The following is a 23,852-nucleotide window of genomic DNA, read 5'->3' as shown; positions in this document are numbered from 1 at the left end:
CGACCCCGAAAACAAGACGCCACTGGCCAATGGATGACCCCGGCACGAAGGCAGACAGATAAGCCGGGAGATGAAGGACAGTTTATGTTTTCCTTCCTGTACAGCTGCTGTGGTTTTACATGTAGAGCGTAATAAAGTCCAGCAGATAATGCTTTGAAATTGGGTGATTTGATGAAGACATCGGGGACAATCCCTGCTGGAAGTCCTTGTTGATTATTTTCAAATAACTGTGACAGAAAGTTTGGACTCACCCGAAATAAAGTTTTAACATAGAAACATTATAATTGGCCAGTTTAAATGTGTTATTATATCATTAAAGATTACACAGATTGTTTAGTGACCCAACCCTTTTAGCTAGTTTAGCTAGACCAACCCTCTATTTCTATTCTAATATTTTAGCTTTTTCTCCTTCATGCCCTCGCAGCTGTCCGTCTGATTGAACCGTTCTACAGTGTTTTTTACTTTTTTTTATTAAATCCTTCAAACAATAACTTCCTGATGTATGTTAGGATTTGTGTATTTGTTTCATACAACCTAAAAGCAAAGCAAGCAGTCCTCACAGCCTTCTCACCGTACCGAGTCGGGCTGTTGTGACAGGCGATTCCCAAACTTTTTGAAAGACGTTTTGTAAGAGAAGAAAAGGAAAGGCACAAAAAAAAGCTTCATTAATATTAATGTGAAATGTTAAAAGGGATTTTGTGCCACGGTTGTCGTGTTTCGTCGGCCACTCTGTTACACAGGGGACATTTTAAACACCGACACATGTTATATATTAAAATGTTCCTCCGAAACTCAGGATCACTTTCCTGCCTCGCGGCGTCGGACTCAGGATCAAACCACGTTGGGTGACATGTTATATAACTTTTTACAGACTGTTTCAGTTACACTGCATTCAAACCGCGTAGAAACACCTGCTCAAGTTGAGTTCAAGTATTGATGAGTAACACTGTGCGTTTTATTTCCGTTAAATCTGAATCTCGTTCGCCGACTTCCCAGAAGCAGCGGCGGGCGACACCTTCTGCAAATGTGCCGTCATTGTTGGAAACATGTGGGAGACAGAATTCCTACATATTATGTCTTTAAGTGTGTCGATGCTCCACACATGCATACACGTGTAAATACCGCCATATGGTCATGGGCGCTGTCCCGCGTGTGCTCTCCCTCCTCCTCCTCCTCCTCCTCCTCGTCTTCGTCCTCCTCCTCTTCGGCTTCGCTGTTCTGTCTGCGCTCCTCCTCCTCCTCCTCGTCGTCCAGCTCTGAGCTCGACTCCTCCTCTTCCTGCCACGCCTCCTCGCTCTTACACTCCTCCGCCTTCCTCAGCTCTGCACACACACACACACGCACACACACACACACACACACACACACACACACACACGCAGAGGCCTCAAATATTAAAAAACTGTGACTTTTTTCTTTTTATTGGACTTTTTTCATATTTTTCAGGAAGATTCATCATATTTTTATCAATATCTTTGAGGAGAAATTAATTTTTTTTGCAATAGCTTCCAGGTCATTGCTTAACATCAATGCAAAAATGACTTCCTGCACTGTAGAAATAAAACAAACCCTCTATTAATTGAATTATGGTGTAATATTATAAATATTTTCAATATATATCATAATATTTATGCATCAATGTGCTCAGCAATGTGAGCTATACAATTAACACTCACACACATTATTTATTATCATAATAAATGAGTCACAGGCGTCTAACTGTGGACACGAACAGACTTTGAAGCAGCACGACGCACCGTGTGTGAAGTGTTTTCCTGTGAAATTAAGTCGGACACTCACACGATCACACACACACGCCGGAAACTCTTTTATATATTAATGTTCCTCATCTTTGTTTTCACCAAGTGTTTTGTAGTAACTGAGTACGTGTCAGTAAAGTGTCAGTCTAATATCCATGGCTGGCGACTCATTGAGCGAGCTTTTTGTCGGCCATTTTGACAAAGCTATCTGTATTTATACTCACTTATCAAGCATCAGGCACACGCAAAATGTCTTGAGAGATGTTCTGGTTAAATCCATCCAAACACCTCAAAATGCCAGAATCTCCCTTGATAATCAGTGATGGGGTCAATATCTATGAGCAGATCTTCTCATTAGCATATATAAGCCCGGCACCCCAAATTTAAAGCCGCGTAAGACCGAGTTCATCAAAAACACGTGGTGCTGGTGCCAGTCCTCAGCACTCAGCCTCACTCAGTTACGTTACAGTGGGACGGCCCGGCCCCAGCGCAACAGAACAGGGTTGGACCAGGATCATCAGAGCAGCGCGGCTCATTACGTCGCCACACTCCGGTGGTCAACAGTCACACAAGGTCAGGAGCAAAGAAGACTCTGGAGACGGCAGCCAGAAAAGACTTCGGCAGCGGCCTGCAGTGCTGTGGCGCCACTAACTGGATCTGTCTTATAGACTCCCTGGATAACAGAACTGACCCTGAGTGAATGATCCCAGTGAAATAAAGTCAAATAAAGAAGTCTCTGCTACAGTAACAAGTGCTGAGCAGTACGTACGATATGAGATAAGTGTTAAAGGCAGCGTTGCAGTGAGGTGATTTAATTTTCTGAACTTAGCAGACTGTTCTGCTTCTTCTAACACTTACTATTTATCCACTAAGTCGTTATAAATCCACATTACAAGACTGTTTCATGCAGTCTGTGTGGCTCGTCTGCTGAGATGAAGGCTCAGGTCCTGTGTCCAGTGCTAAATATTTCTATTTTTAACTTCAAGAAAAGGCTCTTTCATCAGAAAACGGTTTGTAATTAGCATTTAATACTTTGAATTGAACTTTCAAATGCCACACATCCACATGTTGCATATCAGCGCCGATAAGACGTGTCTTATCACCACGATGCGTCACGATTCTTCTTAATTTTTTGATAAGTACTTATCAGGAAACAGACTGTCCGACTTCACTTGCAATGAAGTTTAATGACAACAACGTTAACGTTGTTGTCATTAAACTTCATTGCAAGTGAAGTCGGCTAACACACACAAAACATCAGATTTTAAACTGCCACAGGAAAACGACCCATTTCCTCTATGTTTGGGGGTCTGGGATTTCATAATGTGATACTTTTTTACTACATTTTACCGCAGCGCAACCCCTCCTGAGACCACAGACGTCCATTACAAAAGGCCTCGAACACTAACATACTGTTCATTTCTCTGGCTTGGAATCACTTTGTGGTAAATCAAAGAACATAATCGTTCATGCACAGCCACGTAAAACCATGATGTATTCCTTGAGCTGGTGCATTAACAATGTTTTATGCTGAGCTCTGCGGTGGTGGAAACAATAAGTGGTCACACTTTACATAACATTATCTTTACACATGTAGCTGTGGGGGCTGTGGTCCCCGCCAATCAAAGAGGGAGGGCTGCCAGCATCATTAAAACATGAGCCGAGCCTCAGCGAGGAACAATCTCTGGCGCCGCCTAGGCTCTGTGCAACACCATGACCTCAAACACACACACACACACACCACACACTCTCGGCTTTGCTTCTGAAGATGCCTCCCAGGCTACGGGCTCAGTGCTGAACTCGGTCCAGCTCCACATGCTTTCAGAAGAAACCTGCCACAACTTAACACTGGCTGCTGCTGCTCTCTTTTCATCCCGGTGCGTTTCTTTGAGCGTTTACGCAGCCAGTTATATCGTAACACATATTGTATTGTGACCTTTTGCTGCGCCGTTGCGAGGGTGTGACACGTGAGACACGACGTTTTGTTTCCTGATCTGACACGAGAAGTAGATTCAGCGAGGTGCAAGTCATTTAAAGCAACATTATGCAACTTTTTTTACCTTAAAACAACAGCTTCAACATCATGTCGATGGTGCAGACTCTTGTAAACACATGCTCACTTCAACATGCAAGTTTTAAACACATAACATTGTGATGATGTAATGAGTTTTGTCTGACAGATTGTTAAAGACCTGGGATTTGTATTAATGATCAATATCTATATAATGTTGCTTTTATTTCATTAGGATAATTAATTCTTGTACCCTTTTTCTATTCAGTGCGGATATATGTACTTTTTAAAAAATGTGTTACTGGTTTTCATTTCTTAATTTCTCTCCCGCATGATATTTTACACTCATGGCAGAATGAAACGGTTTGGACGTGAGTTATTCAGTTTCTCCAGCTCTCGTTTCAAGCGAGCCACACTGACGTTCAACAGGTCACAGTGATCGCAGGATAATAATGACAGTGAAAGTACAGTATTATGATTAATAGTAAGCTGCTGTGCTGACTGTGCACGTCCAGAAATCTGAAATCTTGTGTTCAGTGCATCGTTTTTCGAACCGCAGCCTGACAGCAGATGGGAGAAACATGCCTCGGCCTCCCTCTGGGAACCTTCTGCGCGCTGTTATCCTGCTGCTTATACCATAATCACACTAACCATAGAGATGCTACATGACACCAACAGATGTCAGGGGCAGTGACTGACCTGTTTGTGATTTCAGTTTTCAGTTTTTATTGTTGTCATTTGCTGTTTTTGTTCTATGAATTCAAATGGAAACAATTATTTTGTTTCTGATATGATTTTTCTATATTTATGCTTTGTGTCTGATATGTTTTGTACAATTCTACTTTTGTAAAACAAAATAACCAAAACTTTTGTGTATTTTTTCTCATTTTTAAGCTTACAGGTAAAAGCTGAAACATGTCCACGAGAGAAAAGCTGAATAATCTCGACTTGCTGACTGTAGAAACAAACTTGCAAAGACACGTCTTTAAAAACAACACACAGGCTGTCTGTCAGGAAAAAAAGTAAATAAATAAAAAATTGAGAGTTTGGTTTAAATGTAAATGATTATGTTGTTTCCAATATGATTTTTCTATGTATGTATTTGACACGTATGCTTTGTGTCTGATATGTTCTGTCCAGGACAAATTATACTGTATGGAAATTAATTCTACTTTTGTAAAAACTTTTAAATATTTTACAAAGTTTTAGTTTGCAGGTCAAAGCGGAAACATGTCCGCGATTAATAAAAATGTACCTGATTTTTCAAACGTTTCGAGAGAGGGAACCTCTTTTTTACACATCACGAGAAGCGGAATAATCTCGACTTGCTGTCTTTAAAAACAACACACAGGTTGTCTGTCATGAAAAAATGAAAATAAAAATTGAGAGTTTGGTTTTGGCCAAAACGTCTGGCCAACAGTTCTGGTCTGGCTTATCGCTCACGGCAACACAGATCTGCTACTATTTTCGGTGCTGAATGTTTCACAGACCACAGGGAATAAATTACCTTTTTATTACTTTAAATCAAAGTCCATTCTTTTCTTTATATGATATGTGGCCAGAGACCACAGGTTAAATATTAGTTTTAGGTATTTATATAACTATTTCAAGCCCAGTTATAATGGTCAATAAACAGACCAATAAAAAATAAAAAAGCTTCCCAGCAGGACAAATTAGAGCACTTTAAACAGATCCAAACACATTATTTGAATTTTTACAAGAGCGCTGTCGGATGCAATGACAGACCAGCTTCAGTTTTACTGAGCGCAGAGGGAGGAGACGCTTGTTAGACGCACAGCACGGAAGTGAGAGGCTCTCAGGAGGTCGTGATGCCTGCGTACTAACTCCAGACTGCAGAGGTTTAATAGACATATTGATCACACTTGGATCCTCATCAGGTCAAAGTGCACGATATAAATATATCGGACAGATAAATTATTGGCCCAATAATGGAAAATCTACATCATCGGTTATCTGCAAATGAATAAATTATAGACGACAACACGAAGCCAAACTGCTTTTGTTGACTTAACAAGTGCAGCGCCTTTCTCGCACTCACGTGTGCATAAAAAAGCATAAAAATCTTGGTTTCTATAATCTTGGTATTGGTATCGTGGGAGTCAGGTAATTATCGGTTATCGTACAGGCTGAAAAACATCCATATCACGCATCCATCCCCAGTATAAGCCACGCCCATAATCATACATCCTGCACACCAACAGGCTGACAAGCTGGATGATAACAGGTGTGATCAATCATCCAAACTGCTCCGAGTGTTAAACATCCAAGAACAACTTGATAATCAGCAAAGTGCACGAGGAAAAATAATGAGGAACAACAACAGTACAAAGCCATACATCGAAACAAAGTTGATCGATGATGATGGATTTGATCTGAATGTATTTATCTATACGATGTCTGATTGATGTGCTAAAGGACGGTTTGAGTCCTGTGTCGGTACTTCTGCACTGTGCGTGTTGACAAACTCTCTTTACTTTTCGTTCCTTCGCTTGAGAAGAAACAGCCTTCGTCTGTTAAGATCCTGTCAGCTTTAAATTATGTAACACATTTTTCTAAAATGCAATACGTAACATTTACGTCAGCAGCTTTACGGCGCACATAAAAACTGGAGAGGATTTTGAAACGTTTTGTCCGTCTGAGCAGAAGCAGGAGGAGCAGAGCTGAACTTTGTGTACAGATAAATTGAAAATAACATTCCAGAAGAAATAAACTAACAAATGTTCTGTTCTTTTTCCTCCTCTTTATATTTTATTACCACTTTGGCTTCTTCCTTCTCGGAAAGAATTTTGTCTTCAGTATCTTCTCACTGATCATTTTCTTGTGTCGTGACAAAAGTTTCCATGCGGGAGATGAAGAGAGGCGGCGAATTAAAGGAAATAACAGAACAGGGAAGCATCTGTTCTGATGTTTCTGCATTAACTCGTGTTTTAAGGGACACCGGGTGGTATTTTCTGGAACAATGTAAAAATGATTATAACTTAAGGCCTTCATAGTGTCGGTAGATTCTTGAGTAATACGTAGCTTAATATCATTATCTGAAGATACATGACAAAGACATCGTGTCCACACCAGTGGACGTTAAGCACCAATCTAAATTCTGCTTCATATGTTATGTTTTATTCAAATCAAGATATAATTTTATATCTTCAGTCACAGAAAAAAAGATGTACATTTCATTAAAATCTGGAAAAAAGTCTTTTGAATATAATTTAATTGAAATCTGAGAATAAAAAGGATTGAACAGTTATTACTGACTCATGGTGTCAAACTCCTTTAAAATAACAAACTGGCCAATAAGCCAGCAGCAGGATTTTTGTTACTCCATTGAAATAATTCTTACTTTATGATTTAATAATAAATGTATGAGGGTGTTTGTGCAGCTCAGCCTGCAGCAGACGAACAGCTGAGCTCGCATTAAGATGTTTATTTTACGGCTCCATCATCATTTTAACGTTCTTCTAATCAGAGCAAACACCCTCAGAAGCTCCTCTGCACTGAACAACTGTTGTCTGTCTTAGCAACAGCGACTCTGTTAAAGTGTTCATCCCTCCAGCAGAGACTTGGAGAATTCGTGACCCTGGAAGAGGCCGTTTTCCATCTTTCATTTGTCACTCTCAAGCTTGTTATCCTCAAAGTTAACACTAGAAGCCAGAGTGATCTCAGTGTCACATCACTCTTTCCCTCACACTTACAATCCCGACGCTGATCATCCCGAGCTGCCTCCTCAGTGACCTCATCAGTATCATTGTTCGCTTTTATCGTCTCCGAACCCAGTAAATCTTTTTTAATAGACGCGTTTTGGACAGTTTTCTAACATAACTCAGATTTCTCTCCAGTACGAAACCTGCCAAGATATGAACAACCTTCAGCTGCATGCAAAGAGCAAGAGAGCTCTTCTCAAAAACGTCTGGGATGAAGCCAACGTGCTGCATAGTTCCCCCCAAAAATACCTCTTCTCATTCTCAGTGCAGCATCTTAATGCGAGCTTAGCTGCTCCAGGTCTGTGTTAGTTTGTCATCCTCACTTATATGCTTTGTTTATCTTTAATTCAGAAGATGTCTACATGTGAAGGTGAAAACTGGGCCAGGTTTGTTTAAAAAGTTCCGCTTTCAGGTGATTTACATTTTACTTGAAGTTCTGGCCTGAGATGGACACTGATGGAGATGGAGTTACCTGTGAGCAGAGACGATCTAAACTCCTTCACCAGTTATGTTATGATTAAATTGTGTGTGTGTGTGTGTGTGTGTGTGTGTGTGTGTGTGTGTCACCTGTGGCGGTGATGTGTGTGTCTTCTGTGATCTGCTCCAGTCTGCCCAGCAAAGCTTCGATGTTGGATTTAATCTGCGTCAACTCTGACTTGATCGCCTGAAGTTCTGTACCTTTAACTGCTGGAGAGACAGAGACAGACAGAGAGAGACAGAGAGAGACAGAGAGAGAGACAGAGACAGAGAAAGACAGAGACAGAGAGAGACAGAGAGAGACATGTTAGCATCCGCTTCCTGATTAAAGTGTCTGCAGAGAGCGATACAGACGTTAACATCTAACACATGATCACGATGGTTTGTTATGATGCTGCACTTAAATTATAAAAGTTGACTTTACTTTTAAAAAAGTCAGGAAACCGATTACATCATAAAAATACCAAGTACAGCAGATCATTACATTCAGGCTGTGGGAGAACAACTTAAAGTCATGAGTCTACTTCACTTGAAAATGTTGAAAATGAATCAGTTACAGTGTGGACATGTGTCCTGGATCCTGAGGAGAGCATCAGGTTTTTAGAAAGACCGCACCGCTGACTGACACTTAGTGAGCACAAGTGGACAGCTGTAAGCACCTGGCATTAAATGCACCTCAAGTGACCCATTTAATATAATATAATATAATATATATAATGTAATAATATTTCCCAATTTAACAAGAAGGCCCTGAATATTTAAGAAAGTGTTTTGAGTGTTTTTTTCAAGGGAATCTGGGGAATTTTTCCACGGACGACAAAGACGAAGCCTGTAATTTGTTACTTTTTATTTTAAATTTGACCATCATCAAAATCTTTGATTAATTTAGTGTAAGTGTTGAAGTCAGTGTGTTCAGACAGGCATTTGGTACAGCAAGGCCAGGACAAACTGACCCTTTATACAAGGAACGAAATGACTTCATGTCGCAATTCAACGCCAGATTTACAGATGTGGACAGAGCCGATAAAAAGACGGACCGGTGGGACTATTTCTGCTCCGTTCCAATAAACTGACTTCCAGAGATCGTCCGCTGAGCTCTAAGCTGCACCGTCGCAACTGTGTCGTTTTCACATGAGTCAATGCACCAGTCGCAAGGTGAGCCAGGTGGGTCTCTGCCACCGTGACCGCAGCCCTCCTGCCTGAACGTTTAGCGGCGGGCTGGAGGTCTTCATGCAGAGGAAATGAGGGTTGGAGAGAGAAAAGATGAGTGGAAAGGCCAGGGGATCCCTAAATACATCAGGCGTCGTCCTTTGGGATCGGTGAATATTCGAACCAGATTTCACGACTGTCTGGCCAACACAGATTGAGATATGTTGCTGTGGGACAGAGTGATGGATTAACTGTTTTGCAGGGCAAAGGTGAGACAACCAATGTGTCTTAATTGTGGCTCTGTGACATCTCTTTGGAGCTGATACTTTGTTTTGATCAAAACGATGGTAGCTTAGTTAGTTTGTTTAACATTTTGCTGCAGAGAGGCAAAGAAATACACTAAATTATTGGTGATTTTTTTTCCACTTTATTCACAAGTGAACTGATGAATCTGTTTGCATCTCATCTCTACGCTCACTCTTTCCTCACTTCTCCTCACATTTGCCCAGTTCATCTTTCCGTCCTTCTTTCTCCTGCTGTCTTTCTCAGCCTCATCGAGTACATGCAAACACAAAAATGATAAATAATAATAATAATAATAAAAAATAACAATCTGCATGACATTTTCAACTTCGGATGATTCTTTAACACACAACCACACGACTCCAACACCAGTTTGACAAGAACCAAGAGATCGAGGAGACGCTGTAGACTCTTCTTCTGATTGCCCTTTTTGCAAATAAGTCTGCTCCATCTTTTAAAGCAACATTATGTAACGTTTTTACCGTAAAACAACAGCTTCACAATCATGTTGATGGTGCAGTGTGTTGTAACAGGGTCAATGGTGTCTCTCTGCTCTGTGTTACTTCACTGAGAGGGTCAGATCACATGTTTACTTCAACATACAAGTTTTAAACACATAACGTTGTTATTACAAATTGTAACAGATGAGGGAGTTTTTCACATGAAGCCTTTTTCAGGACCCATTTAAACATCCATATATTTGAGTAAAAACGAAACACACAACTAAATACAGCTTCATCGTGTTAGACAGATGTGGGACTTTGCAATTCTCATATGATGTTACTAGACTGGGGCAAAGTAATAACGATGATACCGGCTGAGAAAAACATCAGCAGCAGTCAGTCTGTGTTTTCCTTGTATATAATCGAATGCCCCAATAAATCAATCATTCCTATAATGTAAAGTCTAAGTGTCGCCTGGTAAGATCCTGCCCGGATGTGAGTGGGACAGTAGATATCCGATGCTCATTTAGCAGAAAAATAACTTTCCATCAGAATTTTTGCATTATGTAGGAAGCTGGATCCAATTCCTCCTGACGTTTGGATGAAACTCAGATGTTTAACCGTCACTCGGGGCGAAACAGGCGAGGAACAAAAGGCACGGGGGCAAATTTAACTGAAGAGGTTTGACAACTTTAAGCGGGACTCCATTTGAAGCGTGGCTGCTCGGACGTCCTCCGACAGGATCACAGGAATTTTGTTGTGCGGAGACAATCAAAGCGAGTTATCCTGGAAATAACTTTAAGCTGCTGCGGTGGGGAGTCTTTCACAAGTTGCCATTTATCTATCAAGCCTCGGAACAACTTGTAACATGGTAACAACATGATGTTCCTTCGTTAGTTTGGCTGTTCTGATTACACATACAGATGATATTTATAATAACTTCATGAATTTATAATGTATCAGGGGTTTTTTTGTGTTCCTGGTTAAACAGGAACACAAAACAGCCTGTGTGTCTGCTCAGCCCTGAGGAGTAAAAACACAACCACAAACACCAGTGACACTATTTCTAACAGATTATCAGTGTGTTTTCTGGATTTGCTTGCAACATGTGGCAACCCAGTTCATTTCTGCAAAACTACAAAATAACGTGAACCTGAACATTTCTGTATGTTTGTTTAAGTTGCATTTTCTATTTCTGTCTTGTCACAATGCTGTGTTCATGCTCTGGTTGTGTTTAGGCACAAAAAGCACCTGGTTAGTGTTTTGGAAAACATCGTGTTTTGGCCTAAAATACCTGTTTTTGTTCGGCACACTCACAGATGGAGATGGTCCGACTTGCGTTGAAAAATAACCGTTTTATCGCCACTAAAACAGCTGGAAATATCCACAGGTGTCCTTTAAAATATCCGGTGGTGTGACTCAAGCTGCGGTCGGCCATTTGGCGGCTTTTAATGGCGCTACACACTGTCTGCTCCACCTCCTGTTGAGACAGGTGGCTGACATTTGTGCCAAACGTGATGTGCCACGTTTGATGTCGACCACGGACATTTCTGTGGTTTGCAGAAACATTAACTGATGACATAATAACCTGGTGATTGGGCTGCATGCGGAGGAAAGAGAACAGATGCCGAAACGATTGCTGAAGATTGCAAGCCGGCAGTGAAGTTCCCCGCCGGGGTGCAGCACGCTCTGTCTGAAGAGCCCAGCGGTTGAATGTGGGTGCTCAAAGCAAGCAGCAGATCTTTTGTTAGCCGTTGAGTTGTCATCTCTGGATAATATCTAAGAGGCCTCGGGACAATTTCCAGCTGTGTATGAGGCGCCCAAAACAGAAATTTCACCTTTCACCACTGAGTTTTTCTGCCTAAACCCGACCAGAGCATAAGCACAGCCACTGTCAGAAGATAGGAAAGGTAAAGTTGCAACATATCCGCAGTACATTGCTAACATTCACTCATCAAAAATCATCTGTGACGCGGGCTGATTTATTTCAGTTTTATGGTACAAATTTCATAATGCGCCCCGAGGCCTGTGGTTTAAAGACCGTCTCCGTAAAACCATGAGCACAAACAAATTCACAGTGGGTTTGTGGTTTACACTGAGCATCAGGGGTAAAAAGTCTGTTGGATCTTTAGTTTGATCTTCCAAAAAAAAAAAGGTGAGCGGTAAAGAGAAAACTGTAGCGCAGGTTCTGTTTTGATATTGCTTTTCAAAGCAAGTTAAGTTTGATGAGCACACAGAAAGACACTCAGATCAGTGACATGAAAAAGTGCTTTGTGAGCGCCGCAGAGCGAAATTCAGTGAAACTCAGCAGGAATAAAAAACTGCTGTTAGGAGAGAAAAGGTTCAGGTCGAAGTCAAATATGAGAGGATCTGTCGGAGCGCCAGCGTCTCTCTTCTGATCCGCGATCTGAACATGATGTGAAATGAATGTTTAATGAGCAAAATGCAAAAATAAAGTGACAACAGTCGCCCTGATGCTTGAGCTTTCCACTGACATGTAAAACATGGACTTGAAAGGCAGATGAAGAGGTGGTCGGGGTCACGGGGGTGGAGTCGGAGTCAAGAAGATGTAAGAGGAGAAATCATAAACAAGAGAAGAAAGGAAGAGGGGCGTGCAGAGAGAGAGAGAGAGACAGTTTAATGACATGCTGGGTTTACATCTGAATATTTGGTTTTCCACCGAGAAGACGATGAACTGACAATAGACAAGTTGTTTGTTTTAATGCAACATTATGAAGTAAATGTGGATCGCATTTGCACGTCGTATTAGCTGTTGAATAATGACACGTCTGCGTCAGATTGGTTCCCTATAAATCTCGCACTTTGCCATTAATCCTGCTGCATGAAACACGCAGAGAAATGTTCCTATCAGCGCTCACGTCTTCATTAAAGACCGACGAGTGAATAAACTTAGATTTTGTGCCGTGTTGTTGGAAGTTGCTGCTCTGGGGCGGGTTGTCTGTTTCCACTTTAAATGTAGTTAATGTTTACATTCACAATTAAACTACCGATATAAACAGCATTCACTGTAACTGCGGCTTAAACCAATATAATTACTGTCTAATTAAGTCCCGCTCCAAAGCCTATAGCATTGTAAACATACCATTTTAAATAATATGAAAAACACTTGAGCTAATTAAAGATGGAAAACAATGTGTTTTACATTTTCGGGCCTCCCCTTTCACGTACCTCACAGTGGTTCGGTCCAACAACCCCGCGCACCACTACACACATAAGTAACAGAACAAACACATGTACAGTTATAACCAGGCTGCATTGTGTTGCGTCCATCACTTCACAGTTGAATCTTGTGCGTCAGTGTGCCACATTATTGGTACTTGGTCTTCAAACATACTGGCACAACCCTGAAGTTGTCAACCCTTCTTTTATTCAGTGTAGTTTAATAGCAGGCAGAGTCATCAGCGTTTTCTCTATAAACATTTAATGCACCATTACTTTTGGTGGCACTGTCGGTGACCACAGCTCAAAACTGCATTTCATCATTTGTGAGTCTGAAACCAGCAGATAAGGAGACCTCAGGACAGTTTTTAGCTTAGCCATTTCTTTTCCTTTATTTTGTGTCTACCAAGGATGACTTATCACATGTTGTTCACTGCGGTGCCACTAACAATATCTTTGGTCGGCTGTGATAAACGTTGATGTCTCGTCTGGGAGGTTTACTATTTAAATTGATCCATACAGTTCGAGAAACGTTTAGAATACGATCCAGATGTCCTGTCAGCTTAATTCACCTAATGGTCATCTGAGTTTTTTTTTTCCACGGCTCTCCGTGGCTCACTGTTGCCCTTCCAGCTCCCAGGAGCGTGCATGCAAACACTTTGCATCACATTTGAAGCCGAATCGTGATCCTTTCCAAAGCCTAAGTGGTTTATGTGGGTAAACCTAACCTAAGATCATAAGCACAGCGTCGTCACAACATAAAATAGAAAAATGAACCTAAAGAAAAGTTGTATAGTGTCTCTGACTATTGAAAAGTGCAATAGTTGTTTAATTTTGATGTGTTTAAGATTGCTAACTTTGTCTCAGATGGACTGTTTATAACTTGGATTTCTTTAATGTTATGTAGAAAATTATTTAAATCTGTTGTAGACAATGAATGATTGCCAAAGTTGCTTGAGCAAGTACAGGAGTGGAAAAGAAGGGGTCATATGTCATGAGCAGATGGACAGACAGACGGATACACTGGAACTCACATCTCTGTTTGTTTCCGTTGCTGGTGGGAAGGACAGAGGCGTTGCGCGTCAGCAGTTTGACCGGCAGAGATTTGACCCGTCGCACCAGAGGCACCGCCACCCGTGGGCGTTTGACGGGCACCACCCGAGGGACCGGAGACACTCTGCCACGGTACTCAAACAACCTGCAGACGGAGAGACGAGGACAGTCAGGAGACAGACGACGGGAAGGATGGAGAACAGAGACAGAGAAGCAACAAGGGAGGAGAGGGTCAAAAAAGGTTACATCCACAAAAACCTGACTCCGCTCTTCAAGATGTGACACACAAGACTCACTCCGCTGGCATATCTGGACATCTACTAACTATCTACACACGTACCACACAATAGTTGCAGTTATAAGCAGGTAGAAGGTGCAGGAGTTTGACATTAGGTCTCGGGCACACATACTGAGTCACAGCTCGCAGTTTGTTTTGTCACCAGATGTATTTTGGCTGAGGCTGGAGAGAGGATGTGGTTTCTATTAAGTGTTAATAAACACGTCTTTACTTCAAAATGTTGACTTTTCTGCATTAAATCAGAGCAAAATCTTTCCATAATCTCAACCAAGTGTTGTGCAACCTGACCGCGAACAATTTAATACTGGCTCAGCTGCTGTGACTGGATATTGTCGTAGCAGATTGAGTATTTTGGCGGAAAGCAAGTAACGTCGTCAGGGAATATTTTACTGACTGTCACTTTCCTTGATGTGATGATAACAGAAAAAATGAGATGTTCGAATAAAATACTGCAAACAGTTTATTCTATCTCTTTGCGCCTTGAAAAGTTTATATGGTTACGTTAAGGCACCCACAGCAATTGATGAAGGTAAAGGAGAGACTGAGGCCTTGATTCAATGCAGATAAACCTACAGCAACTTGAAACACAATACAGAGCAGAGTTACGTCTGTTGCACAGCCATGCAGTGAACACACACATCTCTTATTTATCAAAACGTAGCCACACAACATAACCCAGGCACAAGATAACTTCTGCGAGACAGAATTGAAAATAAAGACAAACTTCGTCCTCATTAGAAAACATGACGCTGACTGTGAAAGCAGCTTATTATGGCCTGAGTAATGATTACAGCAGCAAAGGAGGAAGTCAGGTGAGGTGGTATAAAGAGGACAAAGTCAGCAGTTAGTGGCCGGTACGTCATTTTAACTTAATCACGTAGATACGTTACGTCACGTACACAACGTAACCTCCGCTACATACACACATACGTATTAAATTACATAAGTATCGTACCTATTCTAACCCAAACCACAATCTTTTTCAATCACAACCAAGTAGTTTTGTTGTTTAAACGTAATGAAACTGCGACCATACGTCAAAGGTCTAGTACGCCGACACGGTCGCTTCCTTCTGGGAGTCATTGGTTCGACTCAGTCGTTGAGGTTTGACTGTGCGTTACAAGGAGAGAGAAATAACTACAATCACATATTAAATATCTCCATCTGTGCTTCTGCAGAACACGCTTTGTACTTTTTTATTGTATTTTGGCAATTGGAATAAAATAAATTAATCCACATTACACTGTTTTGCTCCAACAGGGATAATATAAAGTGTGCAACAGCAGACATTTATCAAACACTGGAAAACTGTACCCATTCGGAAACTTCAAATAGGACGTTTGAGTTTAGTGTTTCATTTTAGCTCTTTGCCAACAGCCAACATTTGATTTTACTTGTTTCCAGCTGTAATGGCCCCCTGCATTTCCATTGTGTTGTCATTGTGGTATATGGTGTGTATCCCCCGCCTCCATATTTGACAATTGACCACAATCCTCTGCTTCTCCTGCCAAGGTGATTATAACCATCTGAAATATGGACAATATGGAAGAACGGATGCAGCCTGGAGGGGACTGCAACTGCATTTTATTGCAATCAAGCACTGACTAATGACATAAAAGCTGAACAACAAGTGATTTTCTGCTCGTCATTTCTGTTTTTCGAGTCACTTAACAAGATTTCAGGTTGTCGCTCACGGCCGCAGTTAAACTCAAACGCCCACGCGGCTCCTGCTTTTGACAGATTTAATGGCCGATCTGTTTGGAACAAAATCTGCAGGATTTAATTTTAAAGAAAACAATTTGTCATTATCTTTAGTATTTAAACACAAAGCTGCTGTGTGTTAATGTTTGTTCATGTGTTTTCGATGTATTACTTGTGTGCATCCACAGTGGATTTAAAACCACAGCTCACTAACTTTTATTTCTCATCCTGTGATTTAAGTGCTAGGATCAGAGGGTAACATTGACATACTGAGGCAATGTGATTGTGATTTTTCCGGCTATATAAACAAAGTTGATTTGATTTGAAATCAACAAACAAACAAACAACAAACAAACTGTAATCCAAAGCTAGTAAAACATTATATCATTTAGTTTCAGTGTCAATCAGATTAAACTTTAAAAGGTGCTTCTCATGATTTATAAAATCTAAAAATGGTTTTGCTTCTCTCATATCTTCTGATCTGCTCTCTTAATACCTCATATCCCATCCTGTGCTCTTCGATCTCAGAAAACAGAGCTTCTGTCAATATCCTGAGATTCGAAAATAAGTAATCTGGCTACAAGCTTTTTTCCTATCGTTCCCCTTTTCCACTGGGAAACTCTCCCATTGTTATCGGACAGTCTGGCTCTGCTGAGGCCTTTACATCTAAGCTAAATACACAACTCTTTGCCCTAACTTGCAATTAGTGCTGAGCCTTCAAAACCTCAGGCTTTGTCCCTGTTACCATTACCTCACAGCGGGGCTGGTCTCAGTTTCAAAGAAGCTATTAACCAAGCTTAACTGTTCAAATCCATAATCAAACTGTAATCTTAAAATAAACACTTCGTTTCTCTGACTCAGTGGTAATCATGAGCCCAAGGCACCGTCAAAGGGCCAGCCAAAATGTCAAGGCACACCAGCATAAAGTTAGCTATATTAGCTGATAAAGAAAATAAAAAACTCATTTATTACTTGTTGTATACTGTGATAATAATCTGTGGTTGTAACAAATCCCACAGCGCACCTGCACCTGCTTCACGGCACACTGCTGCTCTGACTCTCGCTGTTTTTTGTTTCCCACAAGCCGCCAAGCTTTCTGTTTCCCCCTCCTCCTCCTCCTCTGGTCTCTCCTCTCTGCTGGACCATTGGCCGAAGATTCAGCCTCTCCTCTTCGCTCTCCCTAGTTTGCATGTCTCTTTCCTTCTGTTAGTTTCCCGCCTCGCATATCTGTGTGAATGCTGCGCTGCCTCTTCTGTGTGGCCTGTCCTCCTCCCAATCTCCACGTTTGAGTGGATGTCATGTGGCTAAGGTCCTACCAATCTGGCATCCTACTGGATCCATTCATCGTGACAGTATAATCCAAGTCAGATCACAGTGAGACTTCCTCAATATGTGGTCCTCTGCTTTGATGGTGGGTGGGCACCATCAAAGCCCCCCCCCCCCCCCAGAAAGCCTGTGGTCACGGCTAACGTAAAGCTTGTGTTCAAATCAAAAACGTCATTCGTCCCTTGTAGAAAAACACGTTACGGGCTGGGAATTTAACTCGGGTCATGGAAGCTGGCGTTATTTTGAGAGACCTGAGTGAAATATGGTGATTTAATTCAATCGCTCTGACAGCACCGACCTCCCTTTTTGCAATCCTTTGTGAGACACGGTCCGCTTGAAGCCTGCGTTTTAATCTTTTTGGGACAAGCAGCAGCTCTTTCTGGTCTGTTTTAGATAGATAGCATAAGGTCCAAACGTCAGACATAAACACTCTCCAAGAGTTTAGTCAGATTCAAGATCAGCTCAAGTTGTAACATATAGTCATAAAACTGCGAGGTCATAGGTCTGATAACCAGATGGCAAGGTGCTCTCCTCCCCTGCCTTAATCTCCACATGGATAAATCGTAGTAATGATAAATCATATTGTGTTATATGACAATTTATTTCCACCATATGGACAAACTGTTATGCTGCGTAAAGCAAACAACTGCAGCTGACAAGCTTTTATACTCCAGATTTACAGCTCAAACTCTGAGAGATTCTGCTCAGATGATATCAGGTCGGACTGGTTTTGATGTACACAATAAAAAAGAATAAGGAATAAACAGAAAGAGCCAAAGAAACATGCAGAATCGTTCACGAGTTGAAAGCAACGAGGGGAAAGAAATAAAAATCCAGCTTGATGTCTTGCTTTATGTACAGTATATTCATACGTACAGGGTTTGAGTTACGTGGGAGCTGACAGGAGCTGAAAGCAGTAAAAGCACAGATCTGTGGGGGTCCCGATGCATTATTTTAATCACAAATAGTGAATTTTTTAATGTAATTGTATTTTTTACATCAATGATCTACTGTAAATGTGTTAAAACATGTTTTCCAGAGGAGCTACGCACCATATTCACTCTGAATAACAGTGACGATACACCTTATCATATTTAAATTAAATAACTGTTGTTGTGATATAGTCTACACAATTGTTGCAAGAAGTGTGTTGCTGTGTGTGTGTGTGTGTGTGTGTTTCTTCGTAAAAAGTGTCACTTTGACTCGGCATCGCCGTAAAAGCCTGTGATTTCTTTGGTGAAAGCTGAGAAAGTCGCCAGAGTCCCTTAAAAAAACGCTCAATTTTGAAACTTGTTGCGTTAACAGAAGATGTATGAACTTTGTGAAACACAGACTACAACTCATTCCTAACTATTTGGGCCTACTTGTTCATTCGGCATGCTTTATACATGAAGATATTTCTTTCAAGTTGTGCATTATGTCAGGTGTGAACTGACGGGCATGAAGCTGTCCACTTATGATCAGATCACTCGATCAGATGGTAAAACCAAATATAAGAACTCAGAACGCACAAGTTGTATTCGCTATTATCCTATTTATCTATTTCCGCCTGTACGTTGGTGAGGGTAAGTTATTTTAAAGACCGCCCAAAGTTTATATTTTAACTCTAACCCTGTATATGAATGATATATACTGTATATAGTCACACACATATACATATAAATCAACGCTGAGGTTTGCGGCCCAGCTCGTCGGCACGCTTCAACACCTGTTAAGACAGATTTTTGTCCAGGAGAGCTCAGCAGGACTTCACTGACTCTGGTATAGCGCCCGGATGTTGAGAGGTTGAGGAAGATGGCTCGCGGCCAGAAGATCGCTGCGTTGAATCCTAAACTATTTTACATCTTTTGCAGGGTGGCTGACCCTGAGCAATGCGATGAGAGCTCAGACATCTGGAAGGAGCCCTGGGGAGCAACAGCTACTCCTTCAAATTCAAAAGGTGGTTTCAATATCTGCTTCGGATGATCAGGGTGGCGACCGGAGGGTAGCACCAGAACATGCCGGACGGATTACAGTATATATCCCATCTGGCCTGGGACTGCATCGGGATCCCCAAGTACAAGCTGAGGAAGCTAGGGGTGTCTGGATTGCTACGTTGAATCTGACTTAGATCTTCAGAAAATTAATGACTGGATGCCCTGTTAGGAAAATTGTTGTGGCCCGGATCTGACCCACACAGATGCGTTCATCCGGTCCACATACGCTGTGGAATGATGGCACTTAATCACAACACTTGAGTAAAAGCAAAGGCCCTCTGATGTGCAAGTGATGAGAAACAGGGAACATTGGAGATAGAGGAACCGTTCCAGGACTGTTCTTATTAGATCCAAAGTGTCAGCCATGTGTTCAACAACCTCTTTGAGAAGTAAGTGTTCCCTCTTTGCAATGTCAAAGTAAGTGGAATGGTCAGGTATAATTTAGTGACGCAACTGCTCGACTACACAACTTCTCCCAGGGTTGTTGAGAAACCCTGATTCCCATTCTCTGAGGCAATAGTCTGTTTTATTTCAAGAGACAAAGCTTGATGTGCTTTGACAGGAATCAGAAGGCTCCGGGAGAGTTGTTTTTCCACCACAGGAACAGCTTGTCTTTTTCTGAAACCTGCTTTATAATTTTTTTCTCGTGGCGATGCAAATATCTCTTCTTTCAGATCAGAGACGGACACCAATTTGACATCTGGATCATCTTGATGCAACATCGCTGATTCACCTCAGCTTGCCATCCCCACACTCTACGTCCAGCTCACTATCTGCACTTTTCAAAACAAGACAAAAGTTCTTCCATTGGTGCACATGGATTTATCATGTGAAGATTCAGTTTCAAAGCCCTGACCGCTAATGAAAATCAGTTGAGACATGTACATGGTCCAAGGATGTGCCTTTAAGTATGAGGAATGCCAAGTCCGCAGATTTTTCTCTTTTATTTTTTTACCACAGATAGCTTCGATGATGACTTTCACCTGGTCTCGTCAGAGCAGTGATGGTTACCACACTGTGACGTGACTGCAGAGGTCAACGTAAATTGATTTAAAGTTGACCAGATGTTCCTCATGTTGACTTTACCTGGAAGCCAGGGGAGAGGCTGATAATCCATTTTGTCAACGATCTTGCGAGTCTTGACGATGAGAGACGTAACCCTCCAGGTGGCGACCAACTGTCAAGTGTTGCTGTCATAAACATGATCTCTGAGGGATGTGACGTCCTCCGCAGTAGCTAACGTAACACAAATCAACATGTTTGTAAAGGTTGCCGTTTATTGGTTCGGACATGTGATCTGCTTCCAATAGAAATGTTCGTAGATTCACGTGGGGTCCCAGCAGTGGTGGAAAAAGTACAGAAAGGTACAAGTAAAACTACAGGTATTAACTAATACTGAAGTGAAAGTACAAAGTATTCTTCTCAGGAGTTGGGAGAACTTATAGATGAAAGGTTTAGATATATAAGTACTCAATTATGATCTAAAAAGTAACTGAGTTGATCACATGGTGTCAGGCAAACTTCAGTAGTAAAGTACCCACAACAATGTCTTAATAACAGTAATTAGAGTAGCTGTAATTAGTTACTTCCTTCCCTGGGACCCACTAAGTGCAGGAAACGTGACGGGAGTTGCTAGTTTTCCAACTTCAGGTGTTTATTGGTGGAGTATAATGCTGCTTCCAGCGCTGGTTTCTCTCACAGTTTCGGGTCTGTTCAGGTCGAGTTTGTTTTGGATTCTTTCTATTTGGAACGAGGGGTTTCTGTTTTCTTTGAAAACGGGCCAGGAGACCTCCAGTTTCCACTTAGATCTCTCTTGGTTAAAGGCCAGATTTGCCAGTCGCATTTCAAGCAAAGGCTCTGGATCGACATGTATTTACAACCCTAATTACAAAAGGAAGTGTTCCTGAGCCCATGTAGTAATCTCCTTTATACAATCACGTGTAAAACAAGTGGTGAACCTCGCCCCATCTTTGCGAGTGAACGACTGAGCCCAATCATGATACTATCAGCTGTTACCAGTGAACCTGTTTACCCGTGGAGTGATCCAACCAGGTGTTTTTGGAGCATTTCACAACTTTCACACTCGTTTGTTGCTCCTGTCCCACCTTGTTTGAAACGTGCTGCTCTCATCAAATTCAGAATAAACAGATATTTACAAAAATCAATGAAATTCAGGAGGTAAAACATTTAATATATTGTGACAGTACAAAAAGACTTCAGGAACAAATGCCAAGGTATACTGGCGCACATGGATTCAGATCACAAACTTGTATTAAAAGACGAACGTTTTGACGCCATGTGAGTCTTCATGAGTCAAACAATTCAAGTTTTTTCCCCTTCACAAAAGTGTGTTAAACTCCTTCCTTCATCATTAAATACATTGTCTTTGTACTGTTTAACAGAAGCGACTGTTACAATAATCGTTTCAACCCAAATCATGATCTTTCCCGACACCTAACAGAGTTTTGTTTGTACTTAAACCTCATCAAACCCGAACCATAGTAACAGTTTTGGAAGGTACAGAAAAAATGTCATCCTGCTGAAAGTGATGTCAGATCACCTCAGAATAAATCCTGAATTCTGATCATCGGAGCAATCATGTTCGGTCAAAACTGTTTTGTTTTGTTTGTTTGTTTGTTTCCATGATTATGATTGACAGAATGATTATTCTGTGTACTATAACAACAAAATTAAGTGCTTTAAACACCTTTTTGGCTCCATGTTTACGGCTCAATAGAGACATGTTTCACCCGTCAACGATCTGCCTCGAGGGCCTCTGAGAGGTTAACATGATTAACCTTCTGTTGATAGCTGGAAACACTTGAGCCAACAGTCCACGTGTTCAAAAAACCTGAATACAAGAAGTAAAGAAAGCTGGAAGGACCTCAAGAACCAATCTTTCCTCTTTCTTACCTGTCATAGAAGTCTTCTCTGTAGTAATCGTAGTCGAACTCATAGCCACTGGGAAAAAGCACAACAGAGACAGAGACAGAGACAGAAGAGACTGTCAACCAACGCTTTTTTATATTTAAAACAACATGTGGGAAGGAGAGCTCACTGGGGTTTTCATGTAATTTATAATGCAAATGCATAAAAAAAGCAATAATTAAAAAAATGTGTGGGAGACAAAACCACAACATACTTCATCTCACCATCATCAAGAGAGGAACAAAAATGACAAACGAAAAGAGGATGGAAACTGAGACTGAGTCCTCCTGAATGATGTGCAGGTTACTGTTAGTGCACAGATCCTGGATCAGCCCAGTCGCCAGGATGCAATGTGAGCAGATACGTCCAAGATGGACATTTGTACCAAACGTGGCATATCACCTTCACAGTATGTGCTTATTAGCTGAATTTCCCATCAGGAGGTGGCGTTATTAAAGCCAACAAGGCTGCCAAATGGACGACCACAGTTTCGGTCACACCAGCGGATATTTTTAAGGAGACCAAAACAGGTATTTTGAAGCCGAACCATGATGTTTTCCTGACCTTAACCAAGCGTTTTTTGTGCCTAAGCCTCACCAGAGCATAAGTACAATGTTGTGACAACAGAACATTTGACCCAAACAAACATAAAGAAATGTTCAGTTTAAACTTGCATTGTGTGGTTTTTGCAGAAACGGACTTAGCTAACTTTAATGCTGGTGATTGGGTTGCCTGGAGATACTTGTGCAAACATGTGTGAAGTCAGAGGCTTTTCAACCACAAAAGAGAAATACGTAGAATAAAACAATACCCGATCCTGAACTCAGCATAAATCAGGTTTGTAATGTGTAAGTGATCGCTCACAGTGAGGAAGGAGAAGGAAGGAATAATCCCTAACACCGAAGTAACTGTTGCAGCTCAACAGAGCTTACAAGCCACCCTCAGTTCATAGCTGTTTGTTTGTGCGGCCTGTAACTTTACTGTTTTGGCTCCTGTCAACCCTGTGTCCAGCACGCAGCTATTTTCAGATAAATCCACGCTATGCTTCCTGCAAAGCACTAAACACAGAACGGACAAAGTCAGAGACGAGCTGGTGAAAGAAACCAGACATTTCTCTTTGGAGACCTAAAACTGAAGCTAAGAGGGGAGTGAAGCTTATATATATCAGGTAGAGACAATCAGGATGCCAGAGGGAAGATAATGTTGCTTAGAGATAAAAATATTCAGCGGATGTGTTTCAGACATCTACTTTAAGATCGCTGTTGTTTTGGGACTTTTTTTAAAATGAAAGTTGCTTCACAGTCTATTTCTAATGCCTTGTTTTCGTCCACATCTTTCGTTTATAGGGAAGAATAATAATTACACAAGAGCAGCTCACCTCTTTCTTCCTCTTTATATTTATAAACTATAAATCTTTATCAGGCCAACCTTAAAACAATAACTCTCTTAGATTTATGCATATTTTACCTTTGACAGGTATGAAAAGCTTCTAAAATAGTAATCAGACAATCACAGGACACAAAGA

General features: G+C 41.3%; 1 protein-coding gene across 2 annotated transcripts in view; it reads right to left on the bottom strand.

Annotated features, from left to right (window-relative positions):
• raly (RALY heterogeneous nuclear ribonucleoprotein) overlaps positions 1–23,852 on the bottom strand; it is a 112,120-nt gene that overhangs the window by 12,865 nt on the left and 75,403 nt on the right. Inside the window, exons 4-7 of one of the 2 annotated variants that reach the window (XM_084349521.1) lie at positions 22,313–22,360; positions 14,080–14,243; positions 8,061–8,180; positions 1,123–1,322 (exon numbers count right to left, since the gene is read on the bottom strand). In XM_084349521.1, coding sequence (XP_084205647.1) covers positions 1,123–1,322; positions 8,061–8,180; positions 14,080–14,243; positions 22,313–22,360 — 532 coding nt within the window. The remainder of the gene's footprint in view (positions 1–1,122; positions 1,323–8,060; positions 8,181–14,079; positions 14,244–22,312; positions 22,361–23,852) is intronic. The other variant, XM_084349522.1, reaches the window with a different exon arrangement.

Source organism: Pagrus pagrus (assembly GCF_965226575.1).
Source record: "Pagrus pagrus genome assembly, chromosome: 3".
Lineage (NCBI taxonomy): Eukaryota > Metazoa > Chordata > Actinopteri > Spariformes > Sparidae > Pagrus > Pagrus pagrus.
Note: the sequence above shows the minus strand (reverse complement) of the source record. Positions and strands in the feature narration are given on the sequence as shown.